The following is an 18,611-nucleotide window of genomic DNA, read 5'->3' as shown; positions in this document are numbered from 1 at the left end:
AGCCAATCAGGAGAGTCTCGGACTTGCTGCCGTTCTACTGTAGAAAATTGGCTCTTATCCAGATGTCCGATAGACAGGCTGCCAGGACATCAGTTGTACTGGAGTCCAGGGTGGAGCCAGGGAGATAGAGTTGGGTATTGTAAGGTTCACCAAAAAGAAACTTTACCCAATACAAGTGGTGTGGATTACATTTTTTTTAATATCATACACAATTCAAAGGTTACTGCTTTAACAAATACAATTATTGTATCGTTAAATTACATTAAAGCAGTAAGATTCAACGAAACTGATATTACCCGATTCCATTAGGGAAATCGCTGACCACCAGCTGCCTCACAACTGTTCCTCCTACGATGATTCCAATTATTCCAAAGTTAAATCTTTCTTTTATGTGTTTGTAACTCCATCTCCCCTAGTCACAGAGATAGCCCCCACCCTTCGCAGGCTGATTTGCAGAGAGAGATATGGACAACTTCTGGACAGAAGTTAACGGCTCTTTGTGCCGTCGCACTTCCACAGCTGCTTGTTTCTCAGCCGTGAGATAGGCAGGTGTCTGAGGCCACAAGCCTTTCTTTCTGTGGTCCATTGTTCTTACATCTATGCTCAAGGACCCGATTGCTCATTATCTCAGAGGAGTTAACATCTTCCCAGGAAAATAAGAAATGTAATCAGAAGCTAACCTCAACTGTGGGCCAGCAAAGCTAGTTTTAACTCCTGCTAAGATAGTCATTAAATCAAACAAACCTTATTAAAAGATTATGGGTAGGTTACATGCTAAACATATATAAAGATTAATTAAAAGCCTTAAAAACATTAAAAATCACCAATATAATCTTACAGTATCATCCGCATACAGGATTGTATAACACTATATAGAATGATATGGCATGAAAACAGACCAATCTGCCCAACTAATCTGCTGGTATTTATACCCCATACAAGCTAAGTGGTAAGACAGGAGGACAGAATTGGTTGGACAATTGGTTTAAAACATGAATAATTATGAAGTGCTGCACTTTGTGGAAAAACAATAGGGAGTTAAACAAACTGGAGTGGAGGAACAGAAGCTTCTGGGGGTACAAATACATGAATCAAAGTGGGACGGCACAAAAAGCCGTTAAGGTGTTCTAGGATTTATAAACTGGGATACTGAATATAAAAAGCAGAGAAGTTATGATGGAATTGCATAGGAATTGAATTGGCCCAACTCCACCACTACCTCACCCCTCAGGCCGCTGAAACTCTTGTTCATGCCTTCATCACCTCCAGGCTCGACTATGCAAACGCCCTGCTTGTCGACCTTCCCAACTCCTCCCTCCACAGGCTGCAGATAATCCAGAACTCTGCAGCCTGTGTCCTCTCCCGCATCAAACACCGCGACCCCATTTTCACCCGACTCCTTTGGCTCCCTATCCTTCGTGTGGAGTCCTGTAGCTCAGTGGTTGAGCACTCGCTTTGCAAGCTAGAGACCTGAGTTCAATTCCAGGCAGGGCGAAACCTTGGGCAAGTTTCCTTACTCCACACGCCTAATAATAATCCCTCCAAAACCAAAAACAATAATTAAATTGGTCATTTTCAATTACGACTGTTTGTGGGACATTGCTGTGCGCAATTGGCTGCCGCGTTCGCCCACAAATATACAGTCAATTCACTTTACAGTGTGTTCTGTGAAGCGCTTTGGGACGTCCTCCCGACGTGAAAAGCGTTATATCAAATGCAAGGATTATTATTATTATTTCAGAAGATCCAGTTCAAGATCCTGGTCCTCACCTACAAAGCCCTCCATGGTCTCTGCGATCTCCTAACCCCCAACCAACCCGCCCAACCCTCCGCTCAGCCGGCTCCGGCCTGCTACACGTCCCCCAACCCACCCGCCCCACCATTGGTGGGAGAGCCTTCAGCCACTCTGCCCCCAACCTCTGGAATTCCATCCCCTAAATTACTCCACCTCACCACCTCCTTCAAGTCCTGCCTCAAGATCCTCCTCTTCGACTATGCATCGGTCACCCCCCTTCCCCTCCCTTTTCCTTCCCTGACCCCAGCTCAGGTCTGAAATACTGTACACTGTCCAGTGCCTTGGGACGTCCTCCCGATGTGAAAGGCGCTATACAAATGTAATTTTCTTCTTGTTGTTGACACGTTGGAGGACTATATTCAGGTTTTGGAATTGTCCTGGTTCAAATGAGTATCTAAGATAGAGAGGATGTAGAAGAGATTCACTATGATGACATTAGTTGGGAGACAAAACAGTAAGATCAGAAGAGAGGTTCAGATGGCCTATTTAATATCACACTTCCAGAATAGCCACTCTAGCACCCTTTTATTACAGCATGAAGTTGTTTCTTAAATGAGTCCAGTGTGCCTTTGGTTCAGCCACCCTTTCTTGTAACCCATTGCTATTGTTAATTACTCTCTGGGTAAATAATTGCTTCCTGGAATCTGTCATGAATTTGCCTTTTCCAACCCTGAACCTGTGTTCTCTGTTCTTCTGCCTCAATATATCTGAAAATATTGTTCTGCCTTTCATTTCCCAATGCCATTGAAAATCTCATAAACCTCCATAAACCTAAGGCATCTATAGGCATTTTAGATCTATAGGCATCTAAAAAATGGAGTGCTTTTTCTCTTTAAATGCGTGAAAGTGATGCAAATTTTGGCATCCTGTAGCTCAGTGGTTAGAGCGCTTGCCTCGCAAATGAAAGGTCCTGGGTTCGATTCTCGCCCAGAGGGCGAAATGTTAGGCAAGTTTCCTCACTCCACGCGCCTCTGTTTACCTAACAGTGAGTAGGAACTCGGTTGTTAAGTCGATTGGCGGATCGCTTTTCCGGGGGGTAAAAATCCCTTTTTTAAAAAAAAAAATTTGGTCCCTCAATCCCCGACTGTTTGTGGGCCATTGCTGTGCGCAATTGGCTGCCGGGTTTCGCCCACAAAACGCACAGTCCATTCCCTTTACCGTATATGGCGTGAAGCGCTCTGAGGCGTCTCGAAAAGACGTGAGAAGGCGCCGTGTCAAGTGCAAAGATTATTATAGCTTTGCTGATCAACACAGCGGCGCCCAGAGAGAGAGAGAGACAGACAGAGAGAGAGAGAGAGAGAGAGAGAACACGTTTGTAGCCCTTTACCAGTTCCACACAACAACACACACACACACACACAGTGACAGGTTGCCAGCGCTAGTGCGCATGCGTCCACGTGTGCCTCCGTCAATCAAGGTGCCGTTAGCCAATGGGCTTGCGAGCTGAAGCAGAGCCCCGCCCCCTCCTGGGCTCCGGGCCGCGCGGGGCAGATGCGCAGCTACTTCCTATCTGCAACAGGGGGTGGGGAGAGGGGAGAGGGGGAGGGGGAGGGAAAGATGACTGACTCCCGGGATGCAAGTATTTCAATCGTGGGAAGGTAATGCGACTCGATTGCACAGGTGTGCGTGTGTGCATAGGTGCACGTATGGCGATCCACGTGGCTCCTGCGTGTTGCTAACCGTGGCTGCTTCTCTGTTTCTGACCAGTGGGCTGATTGGGCGGAGCTGGGCCACGGTCTTCTCAAGCGCAGGCTACACAGTGAGGCTTTATGATGTTGTTCAGCAACAGGTCGATTCTGCCATCCAAGACATAAGGTACCGGGCGGCGCAAAGTGCCAAGTGTATGCCATTTAGACTGCACCCTTTACGGCTGAGACACGTACCTCAGCCACGTTGGCGATTTATTTTACGCTGTATTCTGTTATCATGACGACGCTTAAGTGGGTTATTCTTTTTCGTGCGTCTGCTTTCGCTTTTGAGAACTGCTGTGTCATAGCAGATTGTAACTGCTATGACAGTCAGTGCTGTTGGTATGGGATGTTGCTGTGCCAATGTGCGCGTCCGGGGTTTGGGTTTGGGTTTGAACACATTTGCTCACCTTGGCAAACGTTCAGGCTCCCCAGCCAAGATTGGTTGTTGCACGTCAATGCCGCTTGCAAGGTTTGCTCAACACCACCTGCTCAATCCAGGTCCTCGTGTTATTTGTATTTGTAAAGATTTCCCGCCGTGAAGGTGACTGTGCTTCCGGGGTGCTCACCAAACTGTTCAGTGTACGTTGGAGCGCTCCCATTCTGCAGCCACTTCCCCTTTTTGCCAAAAGACCGCTTTGCTGCTTTGTCCTGGACTTTGCAAATGGTCTGATGAAAACTCCTCTCTCAGTTATTTTCATAACTGTTTTCACCCCTGCATCATATGAAAACTTACTGATCATCAAAAAATGTTAAAAGCATTTCGCATAGATCCATAGAAATTTACAGCGCAGAACCAAGCCATTCTGGCCACCATGTCTGTGCTTTGAAAGAGGCAGAAAACCATGGAAATTTACAGCACAGAAAAACGTAATTCGGTCCATTGCCTGAAAGGGTGGTGGAGGCCGATTCGATAACTACTTTTAAAAACACGGTGGACAGGTATTTGAGGAGGACGGGTTTGCATGGTTATGGGAAAAGGGCTGGGGAGTGGGACTGACATTAATTGCTCTATTCAAAGAACCGGCACAGACTCAATGGGACGAATGGCCTCTTTTTGTGCTGTACGATTCTGTGATATTCTGTCTCCCCCCCAATCCTTTTAGTGCAATTTACATGTCTTTTCCCCAAATCCCTGTAACTGACTTAAAGGTATTTGTCTAATTCCCTGTTGAAGGCCAATATGATTCCACCTCAGCCACTGCTCCTGGCAGGACATTCCATATCCTAACTACTCTGTGTTAGGAGAAAACAATTCTCCTAACGTTCCCATTTGCTCATTACTAACCATCTTAAATCGATGCACTCAAATTACTGACCCATGCACCAGTGGAAATAATTTCTTCCTGTTGACTCTGTCAAAACTCCTCATAATGTTTAAGCCCTCTATCAAGTCACCCCTCAACTTCTTTATTCCAGTGGAAGAGGTCTCATTTCCCCCAGTCTCCACTCATAGGCCATTGAGCAATCCATTAAGTTCCATTTGCTTGCTCCCCCGCACATACCCCTGCAAATTATTCAGTTTTAAATTTGCATTAAGTTTCCTCTTAACCACCATATCCAGCAGGGCATTCCACATCCTAATCACTCTGTAAAAAGAATCATTCTTATCTCCTCTTTCCTAATTATATTAAATTGATGCCCTCTAGTCCCTGACTCACTGACCAGTGAAAATACTGCAGTTTCTCTCTACCTATTCTATCAAAACACCTTATAACTTTAAAGACGTTCATGAAACCTCCCTTCAACCCTCTCTGTTTCAGTGAATATAGAACAAAGACACAGTTCCTTCAATCTCTGTTCATACTCATGATGTGCACGACAAGTGGATGTTCCAAAAAACATACTACTTTTCTCGCTGAATTTACCCTTTATTGTGTTATATTTCCCCATTCCTCTAATTTACCCTTTTTTGACAGAAAAAATAGACCCTGAAAAAAAATACCCTATTTTTAGTTTGCATATAAAAAAACAACTTTAAAGCTCTTTACCTATATATGCAAATAACATTTTAAATGTGATTGAAATAGTAAACCCAAATCAATATTTTCCGATATGCCAGGACTTCTGAACAGGTTCAAGATAGCAAAGGGCAATTGCAGAACAAGACACCGGGAAGTTTTTGTTTACTCAGTGGTTAATAATAAATGGACTGGATTTCCATGTTGGTTGAGACCAAAAGCCTGGACTCATTGATGAAGAGTTAGAAGGAATATAATAATCCTTGCATTTGATGTAGCACTTTACCACATTGTTAAATCACAGCAGTATCCCACAAACAGTCATGGATTGAGTGTCCAAATTATTCACATTATTTACTGTAAAATGCAATGACTACATTTGTAGACGATTGCAGGATCTAATTTGTGCACAGCAATGTCCTACACACACGAGTGACAAATTTTACCTGGAGGATTGTTGGTCAGGTTCCCGGGAGAAACTCCCTTCTCTTTTTGAGTGGATGTCATTTGTAATCTGGACGAGTATTGCCTCATTGCTGTGAATTGGGCGAATCTAGCCTGGAGGGGCTTGAGAATAGAGAGGGAGGAAAGGTGTGAGGGAAGTTGGGTGGCTTGACATTGCTTTGACATGTAATAAAATAGGGACTGTAGCTCAGTGATTAGAGCACTCGCTTTGCAAGCGAGAGACCTGAGTTCAATCCCAGGCAGGGCGAAACCTTGGGCAAGTTTCCTTACTCCACACAGAGCCTAATAATAATCCCCCCTAAACCAAAAACAATAATAAATTGGTAATTTTCAATCTACGACTGTTTGTGGGACATTGCTGTGCGCAATTGGCTGCCGCGTTCGCCCACAAATATACAGTCAATTCACTTTACAGTGTGTTCTGTGAAGCGCTTTGGGACGTCCTCCCGACGTGAAAAGCGCTATATCAAATGCAAGGATTATTATTATTATCATCCTGGACTGTAAGCTCAAAATCCCACCAAGGAGTTTGAACCCATAACAGAGGTTGCTACCAACTGAGCCAGACTGACAAATGGTTTAGGGAATGGAACATACATCAAAATTCCCTGTTGCCATGTACAAATAAAATTACTGTAATAAATAATTGAATCTCCATTGATGTATCAGTTGTTTAACCTGTGGGACCCTTCATCAAATTGGTGCTTATCTTTAACTTTGATTCTGCTAGGTTTTCCACTTGCATGAGAGCTTCTTGATAATCTTGTCTTCATTTTTATATTTTGTAAAATATATTTATAAGCATATTATAAGTTATTTTGTAAAATGCAACTTGTATGTTTATAGATAAATATATAAATCTGTAAAATCTCCTTTCTGCTGGTTCTCTTCCACCACCAGCCAGCTCCGATATCTGTACGTCTGTCAATAGGTGGTGCTACTACCATCCAGCTAGTGAGGGCTCAAACCTGTGCTTGTCAGATGTCGAACAACCTACTAGTGACCATCCTCTTTGTGGGAGGTAAGCAGGGTCTCCTTGGAACTGTCTCCAAGTTGACATGCGTGGCAATGGAATGTCGGAATCGAACCAGCCTCTGTGGTGGTCTCAATAGTCGGGTCCTGAGCCACGTGGGGCCACAGTATTCCAGGGCACTACTGATGACAGCACAGCCAGCCTGGCTCATCAGCAGGACCTGGATGGGCAGACTGGCATTGGGTAGTCATCCAACTCAGCTCCTGTTAACCCTGCAAGCCAAAGCCCTACCGGGTAGGGTAGCAGCGGGAAAACTTGCCGGACAGCAATATCAATGGCAAACTATGGGGTTTTAACATTTGAATTCCAGCAGCACCCTAACGCCACACTCTGGGGTCCCTAAGCCTTGGCTTTTGCCAAGCTGCGCCTAATACTTTCCAGAATTAGGTAAGTAGGATAAGTCCCTCTAGGAAGAGAGTGTGTATACCATTCCAACAGTTTATCTCTGTGATTTCCACGTGTTGGTGGGATGCATGGAAATCTCCGTTTGGTTTGGATGCTCTTTAGCTTGGTGATGGGTTTCTGCATGTCTCGAGACATCCGGCTCACCCCCCAAAAAATCAAGCTGTCCTTCATGACAAAACGCATCATAATTATTTGATTTAATTTATTTGTACATTGCTGAAAATACAACATTATTGGAACTGAGCAGGTTAGCATTGCAGGATTGCAACCTGCAGGAAAGGGCAATTATAGCACTTATAGCCCTGACTGAGATCAGTTAATAGCATAGTCAAGAATTAAATTAGGTCTGTAATAATAATAATTGCAATTGATTATAGCCCCTTATGTCATTGTCTCAAAACGCTTCGCAAAATATACTGTAAAGTGTAAAGACTGTTTATTTTGTATAGTTCAGAAACCTACTACTGTATGAGGTATGTTTAAAAACTTCTCATATGAGTTCTCCATAAAACATGTCACAAACAGCTTTTATTCACTAGTTTTTCATTGTATGCCTCAAAGTAAATTGCTTTTTGTTATTTGAGCTTTGTTACATTTCAACTTCTCAAATCTTAAAATTGGAGAAATATTAAAATGTCTTTCCTCTCCCTATAACTTGGATGTTTTACCTTTATTTCTTTTGTAGTTTCAATGATAACTAAGGGTAACATTCCTGTTCTCTGCTAGACTACTGTAATTGTTAATCTAACCATTTTCTTGGCCGCAAATCAAGTATTTAACTATTTTCTGTTAACATTAGCAAAATAAAAGTTAGCTATCCTTGGTAAATTTAACACCTCTTTGGAGCTTGATGTCAACACTCCAATATTCACATGATGCTTCCCCTCTCCCATGGTCAAATAGCCAGCTGTCACTGACTGCCTACACTTACGCGCAAAGAATGGTCGTTTTGATGAGATGCTGAAGAGCACCCAGAAATTTCAATACACACACTAAGGCTTATCTTGAACTGTACATCGGAATGAATCCATGTCTTCAGGAACTTAGAAAAAATTGTAACCCTTTAGTTTAGAGAATTGCTATGCCCAATACATAATAAAATCATATTAACACCAGAGTCCTATAGGGATTGTTTAAGTAAAACCAAAGGTTGTATTCTGGAGCTCTTCTCCGTATTGATAAGCCGAGTGTGAATTTGCTATTGCATTGTACACTGACAAGTGGGCATTTTTTTAGAATTGAACACATTTTGTTTTCCTTCCAAACTCCACTGAGTATTTGCAAAAATAACTACAGATAGTATGAGAAGGGAGGAAGCAAGTGTAGCTAAAATTTTGTACTGGAAGTAATTCTAATTCTGCAACTACTGGGGACTTGACTTTGTTTGCTTTTATTAGAAAATCCGTGGAACTACATTGGATACCTTGTAAGATCAGGTCGGGACTTGAACTCATCGTTTAGACCAGAGTGGTCCACCAGACTGCCCTCGGAACACACTCTGCCAGCAAGATGATTTCATCCAGCCCGAGACCATTTCCAACTTCCCGCTCCCTCCTTCCCCGTCGAACGGTCTTCTCCTGGCAATGCCAGGAGCTGGCAGTTGGGAGGACGCAGTATGGGCAGTGGAAATAATGCTGGCCATTTCTGCAGTGGGTCAGGAAGGCAAGCGTGTTTCTTACCAACCGTCAGCTTCTTCCTCTACAGACTGTGATCCTTGTGGCTGATTGTGAGAAAGAGGGAGAGAGAGAGAGTGATTGAGAGGTTGGGTGGGGGCAGTGGGGAGAGAGAGCGCGCGAGGCAGAGGGGAGTGTGGGAGAGGAAGAAGGGGTCAGAGAGCGTGAGAGGAGGGGAAGAGAATGATTGAGAGAGGAGGAAAGAGAGTGATTGAGGGAGAGAGCGTGATTAAAAGAGTGATTGACCGAGAGGGAGAGAGAGTGAGGGCGATGGAGAGTGAAAGAAACAGAGAGAGGGAGGGGGAGAGAGGGTGTGGGAAGGGGAGTGAGAATAATTGAGAGAGTGCGTGAGAGAGGGGGGAGAGAGAGAGAGTGATAGAGAGGGGGGGAGAATGATTGAGACAGGATGAGGGGGAGGGCGAGAGAGAGAAACAAAAGAAAGCGAGAGAGAGAGAAGTGAGGACAGCGTTTTGTGGTTCACTGTCAGATGATCGGAGCCTCCCTAGGCCGCCATAGGGGGGATCGAGGATGCACACCGAGATACGTGCCATGTAGTTTTCCTCACAGAAAGCTCATTTTTCCACATTGAATAACTCCTGTACCCTCCACTACTTTGCGACCTCCCAACCTAGCTGTTCCTTTTGCCCAGCAAACACCAGCTTGCTTCATATCCCCCCACCCCCATCTGCCCCACCATCACCATTTTGAGCCCGCGCACTCGAACTCCATTCCTGGAGTCCCTCGAACTCGCTCGCTCCCTCCCCTGGTTCAAGGCGCCTAACACTTTGACTGCGCTTTCAGTCATCTTTTCCCCTCCCCATCCCATTTCCCTCAGCTCACCCCCAGCTCAAGTGCCCAACTGACAGCGTTGAGTGCTTCAAGACTCTGATGTGTGAAAGGCACTGTGTAAATGTTATGTTTCCAGAAGGGAAACCCAAAAATATTACTATGTGGCCCACGGATGTATCTCAGATGGGGAATCCAGCCCAAAAGTTGGACTACCCTGGTTTAGACAGATACTCCAGTGCGTTACTGGGAGAGCAGAACCTTGCATGTCCTGGCTAGGTTGGTGGCACACCTACTCTGAGTCAGGGCTATGTGTTCAAACGGCACTTTTGAACTTGCATAGTCTTTGATGATCCAATGCAGTTCTGGGGTAGGAGTGTATCATCGGAGGTGCCTTCATCTGGAAGAAATGTTAAATTGAGGTCCCGTCTGCCTGTTCAGGTCGACGTAAAACATGCTAAGGCGGACCTCTGGTGCATCCAGCTAGAACTCCTGCCTTTGCAGCTTTCATTTAAGGGAAAAAAAGCTTTACAAATAAAGCCCTAAAATCACCATCATGATGTTGGACAAATACTACAATCAAACTTCAGAATGGAGGAGGATCGCTTATAAAATTACAATTGAATTCAGGGAAATCAACAACTCAATTGGACTTGTAGCAAAGTGATTAGTGCGTTCGTCTCGTAGGACCTGAGTTTGATTCCTGGGGGGAGCAAAACCGTAGGCAGGTTTCCTTACTCCACACACCTCTGTTTACCTAGCAGTAGGTAGGAACATGGTTGTTAGTTGATTGGCGGATTACTTTCTGGGGGTAATAATCCTTCCCAAAAAAATTTGATCACTCACTCCACAACTGTTTGTGGGACACTGCTGTGTGCAATTGGCTGCTGCGTTTCACCCATGATATCCACAGTCGATCCACTTTACAATACATTCTGTGCAGCACTTTGAGACATCTCAACGATGTGATTATTTATATCAAATGCAAGGATTATTAAACAACATGGAAAAATTGAAACCTGCCCTACGAAGCCCAAAATCCAATGTACTTTGCATTTCAACGTCTTAGTAAGGAATGAACCCAGGTCTACACCCACAACCCACCCAAAAATAAAACGTCCTGTTTACAGTATGCCTGAAACTCTTCGTAGGAGTTCGGCTTTGTTTTCTAACATTTGCAATGCTGTTGGAAAAGTACATTTTATATTCTAAAAGATTTGAATGAGAATGATGTTTCTCCTGGTGTCCTGGCTAACAATCCCCCAGAATGGAGGATTCTACTGAGCAGAAGGAGCGACCGGGTTGGTAGTGTTGTACAGGTAGGGTGCGGGGAGACCATGGAGGAATTCAAAGGTGCTCTTGAAGGATCTTGAACTCAATCTACTGCGGGATGGGGAGTCAATGGGGCTGAGCGAGGATGGGTGTGATCGGCTTACGAAGCCTGGTGCAGGAAAGGACACAGTTTTCAGAGTTTTGGATAGTCTGTAGTGGAGTGTTGGGGGTAGTTATAAATATGATAAATTGATTTATGAGGGTCTTGGCAGCCTGAAGGGAGAGGTAATAATAAATAATCCTTGCATTTGATATTGTGCCTTATCACATTGTTGAGTTATCTCAAAGCGCTTCACAGAGTATATTGTAAAGTGGATTGACTGTATATTTTGTGGATGAAACGTAGGCAATAGGCATAAATAACCATGAAGTGAATGACCAATTTTAACCTGAGGATTGACCAGGACATACGGGGAAACTCCCTTTTCTTTTTGAATAGTGTCCATGGATCTTTGATGTTCATTGAACAAGCAGATGAGCTCCAATTAACACTTCCACCAAAAGACAATTCCCCCACCACTGCACTGAAGCATCAGCCCAGATTGTGAGCTCAAAGTTCAATGTCTCATCCAAAGGACAGCACTTCTTCTGACATTGCAGCATTCCCTAAACACTTTAATGGACACTGACTGGAAGCTCAGCCAATTGGTCATTCATTTCATGGCTGTTTGTTGGACAACAGGTCTATAGAGAGGAAAATTATAAAATGTGTTTGATGCATGTTACGTTTTGGGCTCAACTTTTGTACTATGTACCATTCCTTTTCACTATGTATCATTTACTAGGTGAATGAGAGGCTGGTGACTTGTTTTCAGATCTCCTTCAGTGTGACTCTGCTAAGCTATTAATAGATTGCCTGAAATTTTACTGATGTGTCTATTTTCCTCCTTGAGAGGAAGTGTTTATCTGCTTTCCTTGACAGGCTGGCACTAGCTCTACGTGGGCCATAGTAACTGATGCAGCATTGAATTCCAGTAAAATTCTGCTGGTTTAAATAAATTTGCATTTCAAAATGTTTTGAACTAAAATATTAAACAGTAAATGTGGCTGTTCTAATGTTCATCAATGAAAACATTTCAGGTTTCAAAATTATTTGGCGTTTTAGTTTAAAATGAGAAAAGAACACAGCATTGCCGAAATAAACGATTGCTATTTCGTGATAAAGTTAGCTTAGTCAGGAAACGTCTGTAGCGTTTTGTTGAAAGAACTACAGGTCAGCAGTTTTTGTTCTGGAAAAGGAAACTGAAGTGAACACAACAGCACTTTTTCCCTAAATGGACAGTTTGTTTACACAGTATCTATAGTTACTTTGACATGGTGGTCCCTCTGGCTTTTGCTTTCAAATAAAATGGCTGATATAAAGTGTAATTCATCAGATTTCTGAGGGATTTAAAGAGACTATGTCCTCCCTCCCATACAGGTTGTATGTCCGAATCATTTTTGAAATTTACGCAACAGAACAAGCATTTATGTTGACAAAAATTACATGTAAAGTTATTAAACTACATGTAACTTGTGCTTTTTTTTCCTTCTGTAGAACTTGGTTGCATAAAAAAATGTAAACCTGTTTTTACCTCATTGACCTCTTTGCCACTTTTGACACCATTGACCACTCCATACTCCCCCACTATTTTTCCACTCTGATCCACCTTCGTGAGACCACTCTTTCCAGGTTCCATTGCCCCTGATCCAGAGTCTCTGCTATCAATTTCTCTTCTTACCATTGCACAGGCGCCTGCTGTATCAATGATCCTCTCATTTTCCTCATCTACAAGCTGCTCTATAGTGGCATAATCCACACAGGGGCAACTTCCACATGTATACCAATAATGCCCAACTCTACCCCTCTGGCTCCACTTCAATTCCATGGTCACTTCTGTCGATTGCCTGTCAGACATCAAGTCCTGGGTGAGGCTTGACTTTCATCAGCTGAATGTCCACAAACTGAAGTCATTGTGCTTGGCTTTCACCAGTGTCTCTTTGCGTCTAGCTTTCTCTAACACCTAGGTTGATCACACCATCTTACTAAACCAGTGCACAATTTGGGTATTTTGTTTGACTCTCTGATCACTTTCATACCCTAAATCTAGCCTCCGACCAAGATTACTTTTACCTATCTTTGGAGCATTGCTTGTTTCCATCCCATTCTCATCCCAATGCAGCCGAGAATTCACACTTTGTCACTGCTACACTCAATTTCTCAATCTCTTTGCTCGTCTCCCTAGCTACACCCTCTACAAATCTCCAGCTTATTCAGAATTCTGCAGCCTGTATCCTCTCCTGCACTAAACTCGATGTCTCACCCATGCCAGGCTTCACTGGCTCCCTGTTCCCCAGCAGATCAACTTCAAAAGACTCGTCCTGACCTTCAAATTTCTCCATGCCCATCCCTACCTCTGCAATCTCCAGCCCCACATCCACCTGCTTCCACCTACTTCCCCTCTTCTCAACCCATTCACTTCACTTTACAGTATATTCTGTGAAGCGCTTTGGGACGTCTAGAAGTGAAAAGCACTATATCAAATGCAAGGATTATTATTATATTATATTCTACAAACTCAGGCCTGCTGCAACTCCCTCTCCCTGTCTTTTTCATATTCAGCAGCTGAACTTTCAGCCAAATGCTTCTCTGGAAATCCTTTACAAAATCCCTTGGCCTTGTGCCCTTTTTCCGTGCTTTTGGTTGCTTTGGTCACTTTCCTGCAAAGTGCTTCTGCCGTGCTTTGGTGACTTTCCTGTAAAACTCTTCAAGATGGGTATCTCACCTTCAGGAACTTCTGGCAACTGTAGGTGGTAGTTTGCTGGATTGCTTCTCGGTCAACTCCTCTTCCCCAGGCTTCCTCTAGATAATGTTGTGTAATCTGCTACAACTAAGATATTTTGTTTGTTCTTTTGCCAAAAGACAGCATGAAAAACTAATTTGTGTTCTTTAGAGGTAAACTACTTTGTGCTTTTGTTTATGCTGATCATTGGTGAATCCTTGCTGGGGAACAAATACTTTTTTTTATTACTGTTGCCACCTCGAGTTACAACTGAGGATTCGCATGTCAAATTATAAATTACGGTAGATTAAATGTCAAGTAAAGTTCCTGGTAAATATACCTTAAACCAGTATCTCTATTACACCAAGTCAACAATTCCATTCTCCACATCCGCCTTCCTCATGGCTTTCTGAGAATGAGATTGGCAATTAAATTGGCTGAATTTAAACAGTGATGTGCTTTGATTCCACGCCCCTAGAAATTAGACATCCTTACCTTGTTTCATGCAGGATCCATTACAGCTTGATGTGCTGGGACAACATAGAGGGAATCAAGATGGAGAAGATTATTATTGCATTACATCGAGGCTTGACTATGCAAACCCACTGCTTGTCAGCCTCCCTAACTGCTCCCTCCACAAGCTGCAGATCATCGAGAACTCTGTAGCCCGTGTCCTCTCCCGCACCAGGCTCCGCAACCCTATCACCCCCATTCTTGCCCGACTCCACTGGCTTCCCATCACACAGAGGATACAGTTCAAGATCCTGGTCCTCACCTTCAAAGCCCTCCACGGTCTCGCTTCCCCTTCCTATCTGACTTCCTAACCCTCTGCCACCCTGTTTGCTTCCATTGCTCAGTGGGTGATGCCTACTTCACTTCCCCCATCTTGCTCGTCCCACTATCTCCGCTGGGTTCCCTATCCCAGCAGATCGACATTAAGATTATCTTCAAATGCCCCTGACTACTCCCTCTCAACCACCAACTCTATTTCATTGTCTGCTTCATTGCTTCCACCTGCTTCGCCCCATCAATAGCAGCTATGAGCTTTCAGCCACTTTGCCCCACCCTCTGGAATTCTCCTCTGCTTTTAAAATTAGTTTAAATATCTACCTCTTTGACTGTGCTTTCGGCCACCTCCCCCCTCCGATTTCACTCTCGGCTCGGGCTCCCACTTTGTCTTTGTGAAACATTTTGAGAGTTTCTCCCAATTTGACATATTTAATACAATTAACATATTCGATTTGAAATAGGTAACTGCAAATTGTTACTGTTGTGTTTTTTTTTAAGATAACAGGTATTTAAGAAAAGAGTTCATACAGTCATCTTTTATTAAAAGGTTGCTGCATATTCTGGTCTTCATTTAGGCATCAGCTGAATGAACTTGAGAAAAATGGGATGCTCAGAGGAACTTCCAAACCAGAGGAACAAATGGCGTTGATCAGTGGCTGCAGTGACCTTGCAAAAGCAATAGAGGGCTCTATTCACATCCAGGTTAGACTGGTGTTATGTTTTATTGATTTTTATACTATTTGTACACACGCACACACAACGAACGATTTCTGCAAGAAAACATTTGTCTTTGCTAATAAATGCAGTGCTTTATCGTTAGGCTTTTTTTAAATCAAATAGTTTTGAGTTTGAATTTTTGCTCTTTATTTGAAAAAAAATCCCACAAAGAAAAAAGCCAACACAAATAGATGATCTGCCTTTCCCTTTCTGTTCTCTTGAATGCGAAAATTGAAATTTTGTCAGAAGAATTTGAATTGAATAGTGACTGTCACACAAAAGGATCCATATCAGGCTTTGACTGTAATAATAATAATAATTCTTGCATTTGATATAACGCCTTATCACGTCGCTGAGACGTCTCAACGCGTTTCAAAGAATATAAGGTAAAGTGGATTGACTGTATGTTTTGTGGCCAAAACTCAGCAGCCAATTGCACACAGCAGTGTCCTACAAACAGTCGTGCATTGAGTAACCAATTTTTATTAGAGTGATTAATCCCCTGGAAAACGATCTGCCAATCGACTAACAACTGGGTTCCTACCTACTGCTTGGTAAATAGAGACGTGTGGAGTAAGGAAATTTGCCTAAGGTTTCGCCCCACCCGGCAATTGAACACTAGTTCTCTCACTTCCGAGGTGAGCGTACTAACCACTTTGCAACAGAACTCCATATTCAAAAGCCCTGTAAATGATATGCATCAATAAGTGCAATCAGAAACTGTATATGTTGTTAAGAGATGAAGTCAATAATAGGTAGCAATTGTTCACCTTGATTTCCCCCTCCTCTCCCTCTCTTTCTCTCAAGGTGAAATAATGGCATTTGACAGCAACGATATTTTAAAAGATTAAATGTGCTGTATAGGTCTGAGAACCCAGAGCATCCCTTTAAATTCCTGTCTTTACTATAAAGAGAACAAGGAAAGCATTTACAGTCTGAGAATCCTACACTTTATTGTGCAATTAACCTCTTGGAAGGATGTGGCTTAGATTGCGTGACAACATTCTTTGTCTGTGGATAGATTTCAGTCTTTGTACACTGCAGGTTTAGCTGTAACATACTTTAGAACTGCTTTCCCAATGATGAATGGATTACGTTTTGAGCTAAAAATTCTTTTCTCTTTTAAAGAAATCTATTAACTAATTTGTTTACTATGCCCAGTGCCAGATTTCCTGATGTCTCTGCAAACGTGCCATTGAACACTGGGAGTTGCATTTTTCCCAGGATTGTGATATGTTTTTGCAATTGTGCATGCGCACAGGGACAGAAAGATCTATTCTCTATCATTTCTATGCCTGAGATGCTCCAGTTGCAGCTCGGGTCTTGCAGGAAAACAAGGGCCCCACTGTGCTTCTTTCATTCATTCTTTAAACCTTTGGTTGTGTTGTGTGGTAATAAGCAAGTGGATCAGGTGAGTGTGTGGAATCAGCAGTAGAGCAAGTGATTTAAACCATTTAATACCAAGATAATAAATGGCTAGATGTGCTTACTGAAGATTTTGTGAAGTAACCTTTATTGACACATGAGCCTCAATTGTGAGTGTTATACCGAGCTTGATGGCACCCACAACAGGGTCCAGGAATTCAAAGAGGGATTGAATTTGGCTGGTAACAAAGAAAATTACAATGATGTGATTTATTATTATTGTTACTTATCACCAATGGTATCTGTTGCCCTAAATATTTCTTTTTATTTTAGTTGCTTAAAAAGCTTGGAAATATATGAATGGAGTCGTACATTGAAGCACCAGCATGTAGTATCACGAATAAGGGGATGCCACCCATAGAATATTGCCTGATTTTCTCTACCTATTTGTTTCACTTGAGCTCATTCCAATGCCTTTCTGATCCCAGCTATACTGAAATGGAGAGACTACAAGAAGGAGGTTACTTCCTGCAGGGGAGAGAGAACATTCATGAGACTACTGTTTCCTCCTTCCTTCTTGGCCATTGAAGGTGCTTGGGAGTAAATGGGACTGGAGAGAAAATAGAGTGATTTGTGTTCACTTTTGTTTATTTTTAATAAATTCCAAAGAAATGCATGAAAGATCACTGAAAAGGTTTAGACGGCTGAGCGTGTTGTATTTGTTGCTATGAGATATTGTGGTAGAGTATTACCTGTTCCAGGAAAGGAATGGCTTTTTTCTGGTGCAAAGTAAGTTCAAAGCTGCTTCAAGTGTTTGCATTTGCTTCATATAAACAGAAGGCATTTAACAAAGAATCAAATAGTTCACAAGTGTTACCTTTCACCTACCTGACCTGGAATAAATAGTTTTTTAGTGAGCTATACATTCTACACTACATAGGTTTTTTTAAAAAATATTAATTAGTTTTGGATGGTGTCATGAAAGTGTCCTTATTGTGGTTGAATGATTACATTTATTGGGCCTCGAGCATGGGATAAAGTTTTATATAGTAAACAAAACACAGAAACTGTAAACTCTTTTTCAAAATTGGAAAGCCAGCGGAAAGAATTGTCATGCAAAGTTAATTTTTTGACATTGTTTGTGGGAAATTGGTGATACAATTACAGCAAAAACAAAATTACATTTGTAAAGCGTCTTTCACATCATGAGGACGTCCCAAGGCGCTGAACAGTCAGGGGTCAGGACCGAAGTGTGGGGGGCAGGTTTGGGATGAGGCAGGGCAGGGGGGGTAGGAAGGCGGCTGAAAGGACAGTTAGTCGTGCCTTGAAGGAGGCAAGAAAGGGGGCAAGGCGAAGGGATTGTGGGTTGGAGTTCCAAAGAGTGTGGGCAGAGAGGCTGAAAGCCCGGCCGCCGATGGGTCAGGCGGGAGACATGGAGCAGGCTCGAGCCTGCTGAGCGGAGGGAACAGATAGGTTGATAGGGGGTCAGCAGGTCAGAGAGGTAGGAGGGGGCGAGACCGGTGGAGAGACTTGAAAGTGAGGACAAGGATTTTGAATTCTATCCTCTGAGGGCTGGGTAGCCTGGCAAGGGTGGGGTGATGGGGTCACGGAGCCTGGTGCGGGAGAGGACCGAGCTGCAGAGTTCTGGATGATCTGCAGCTTGTGGAGGGAAGAGTTGGGGAGGCCGACGAGCAGGGAGTTTCCGTAGTCGAGCCTTGAGGTGACGAATGCGTGTATGAAGGCAGCCAGGTCGAAAATGTGGGGTGGGGAGAGCCCATGAAGGGATTTAAAGGTGAGTGCAAGGAATTTTGAATTTGATCCACTGGGACTAGGGAGCCAA

General features: G+C 43.3%; 1 protein-coding gene across 4 annotated transcripts in view; it reads left to right on the top strand.

The window, feature by feature from the left end:
- The first annotated feature begins 3,313 nt into the window (after positions 1 to 3,313).
- Positions 3,314 to 18,611, top strand: part of cryl1 (crystallin, lambda 1) — a 52,540-nt gene continuing 37,242 nt past the window's right edge. For 2 of the 4 annotated variants that reach the window (XM_007905576.2, XM_007905578.2), the window contains exons 1-3: positions 3,314 to 3,393; positions 3,503 to 3,610; positions 15,265 to 15,391. In XM_007905576.2, the coding sequence (XP_007903767.1) occupies positions 3,353 to 3,393; positions 3,503 to 3,610; positions 15,265 to 15,391 (276 nt within the window). In that variant the 5' untranslated portion in view covers positions 3,314 to 3,352. Of the gene's footprint in view, positions 3,394 to 3,502; positions 3,611 to 6,809; positions 6,931 to 15,264; positions 15,392 to 18,611 lie in introns of those variants that run through there. The other 2 variants (XM_007905579.2, XM_007905577.2) reach the window with 2 other exon arrangements.

Source organism: Callorhinchus milii, unplaced genomic scaffold (genome assembly GCF_018977255.1).
Source record: "Callorhinchus milii isolate IMCB2004 unplaced genomic scaffold, IMCB_Cmil_1.0 Scaffold4, whole genome shotgun sequence".
Classification (NCBI taxonomy): Eukaryota; Metazoa; Chordata; class Chondrichthyes; order Chimaeriformes; family Callorhinchidae; genus Callorhinchus; species Callorhinchus milii.
Note: the sequence above shows the minus strand (reverse complement) of the source record. Positions and strands in the feature narration are given on the sequence as shown.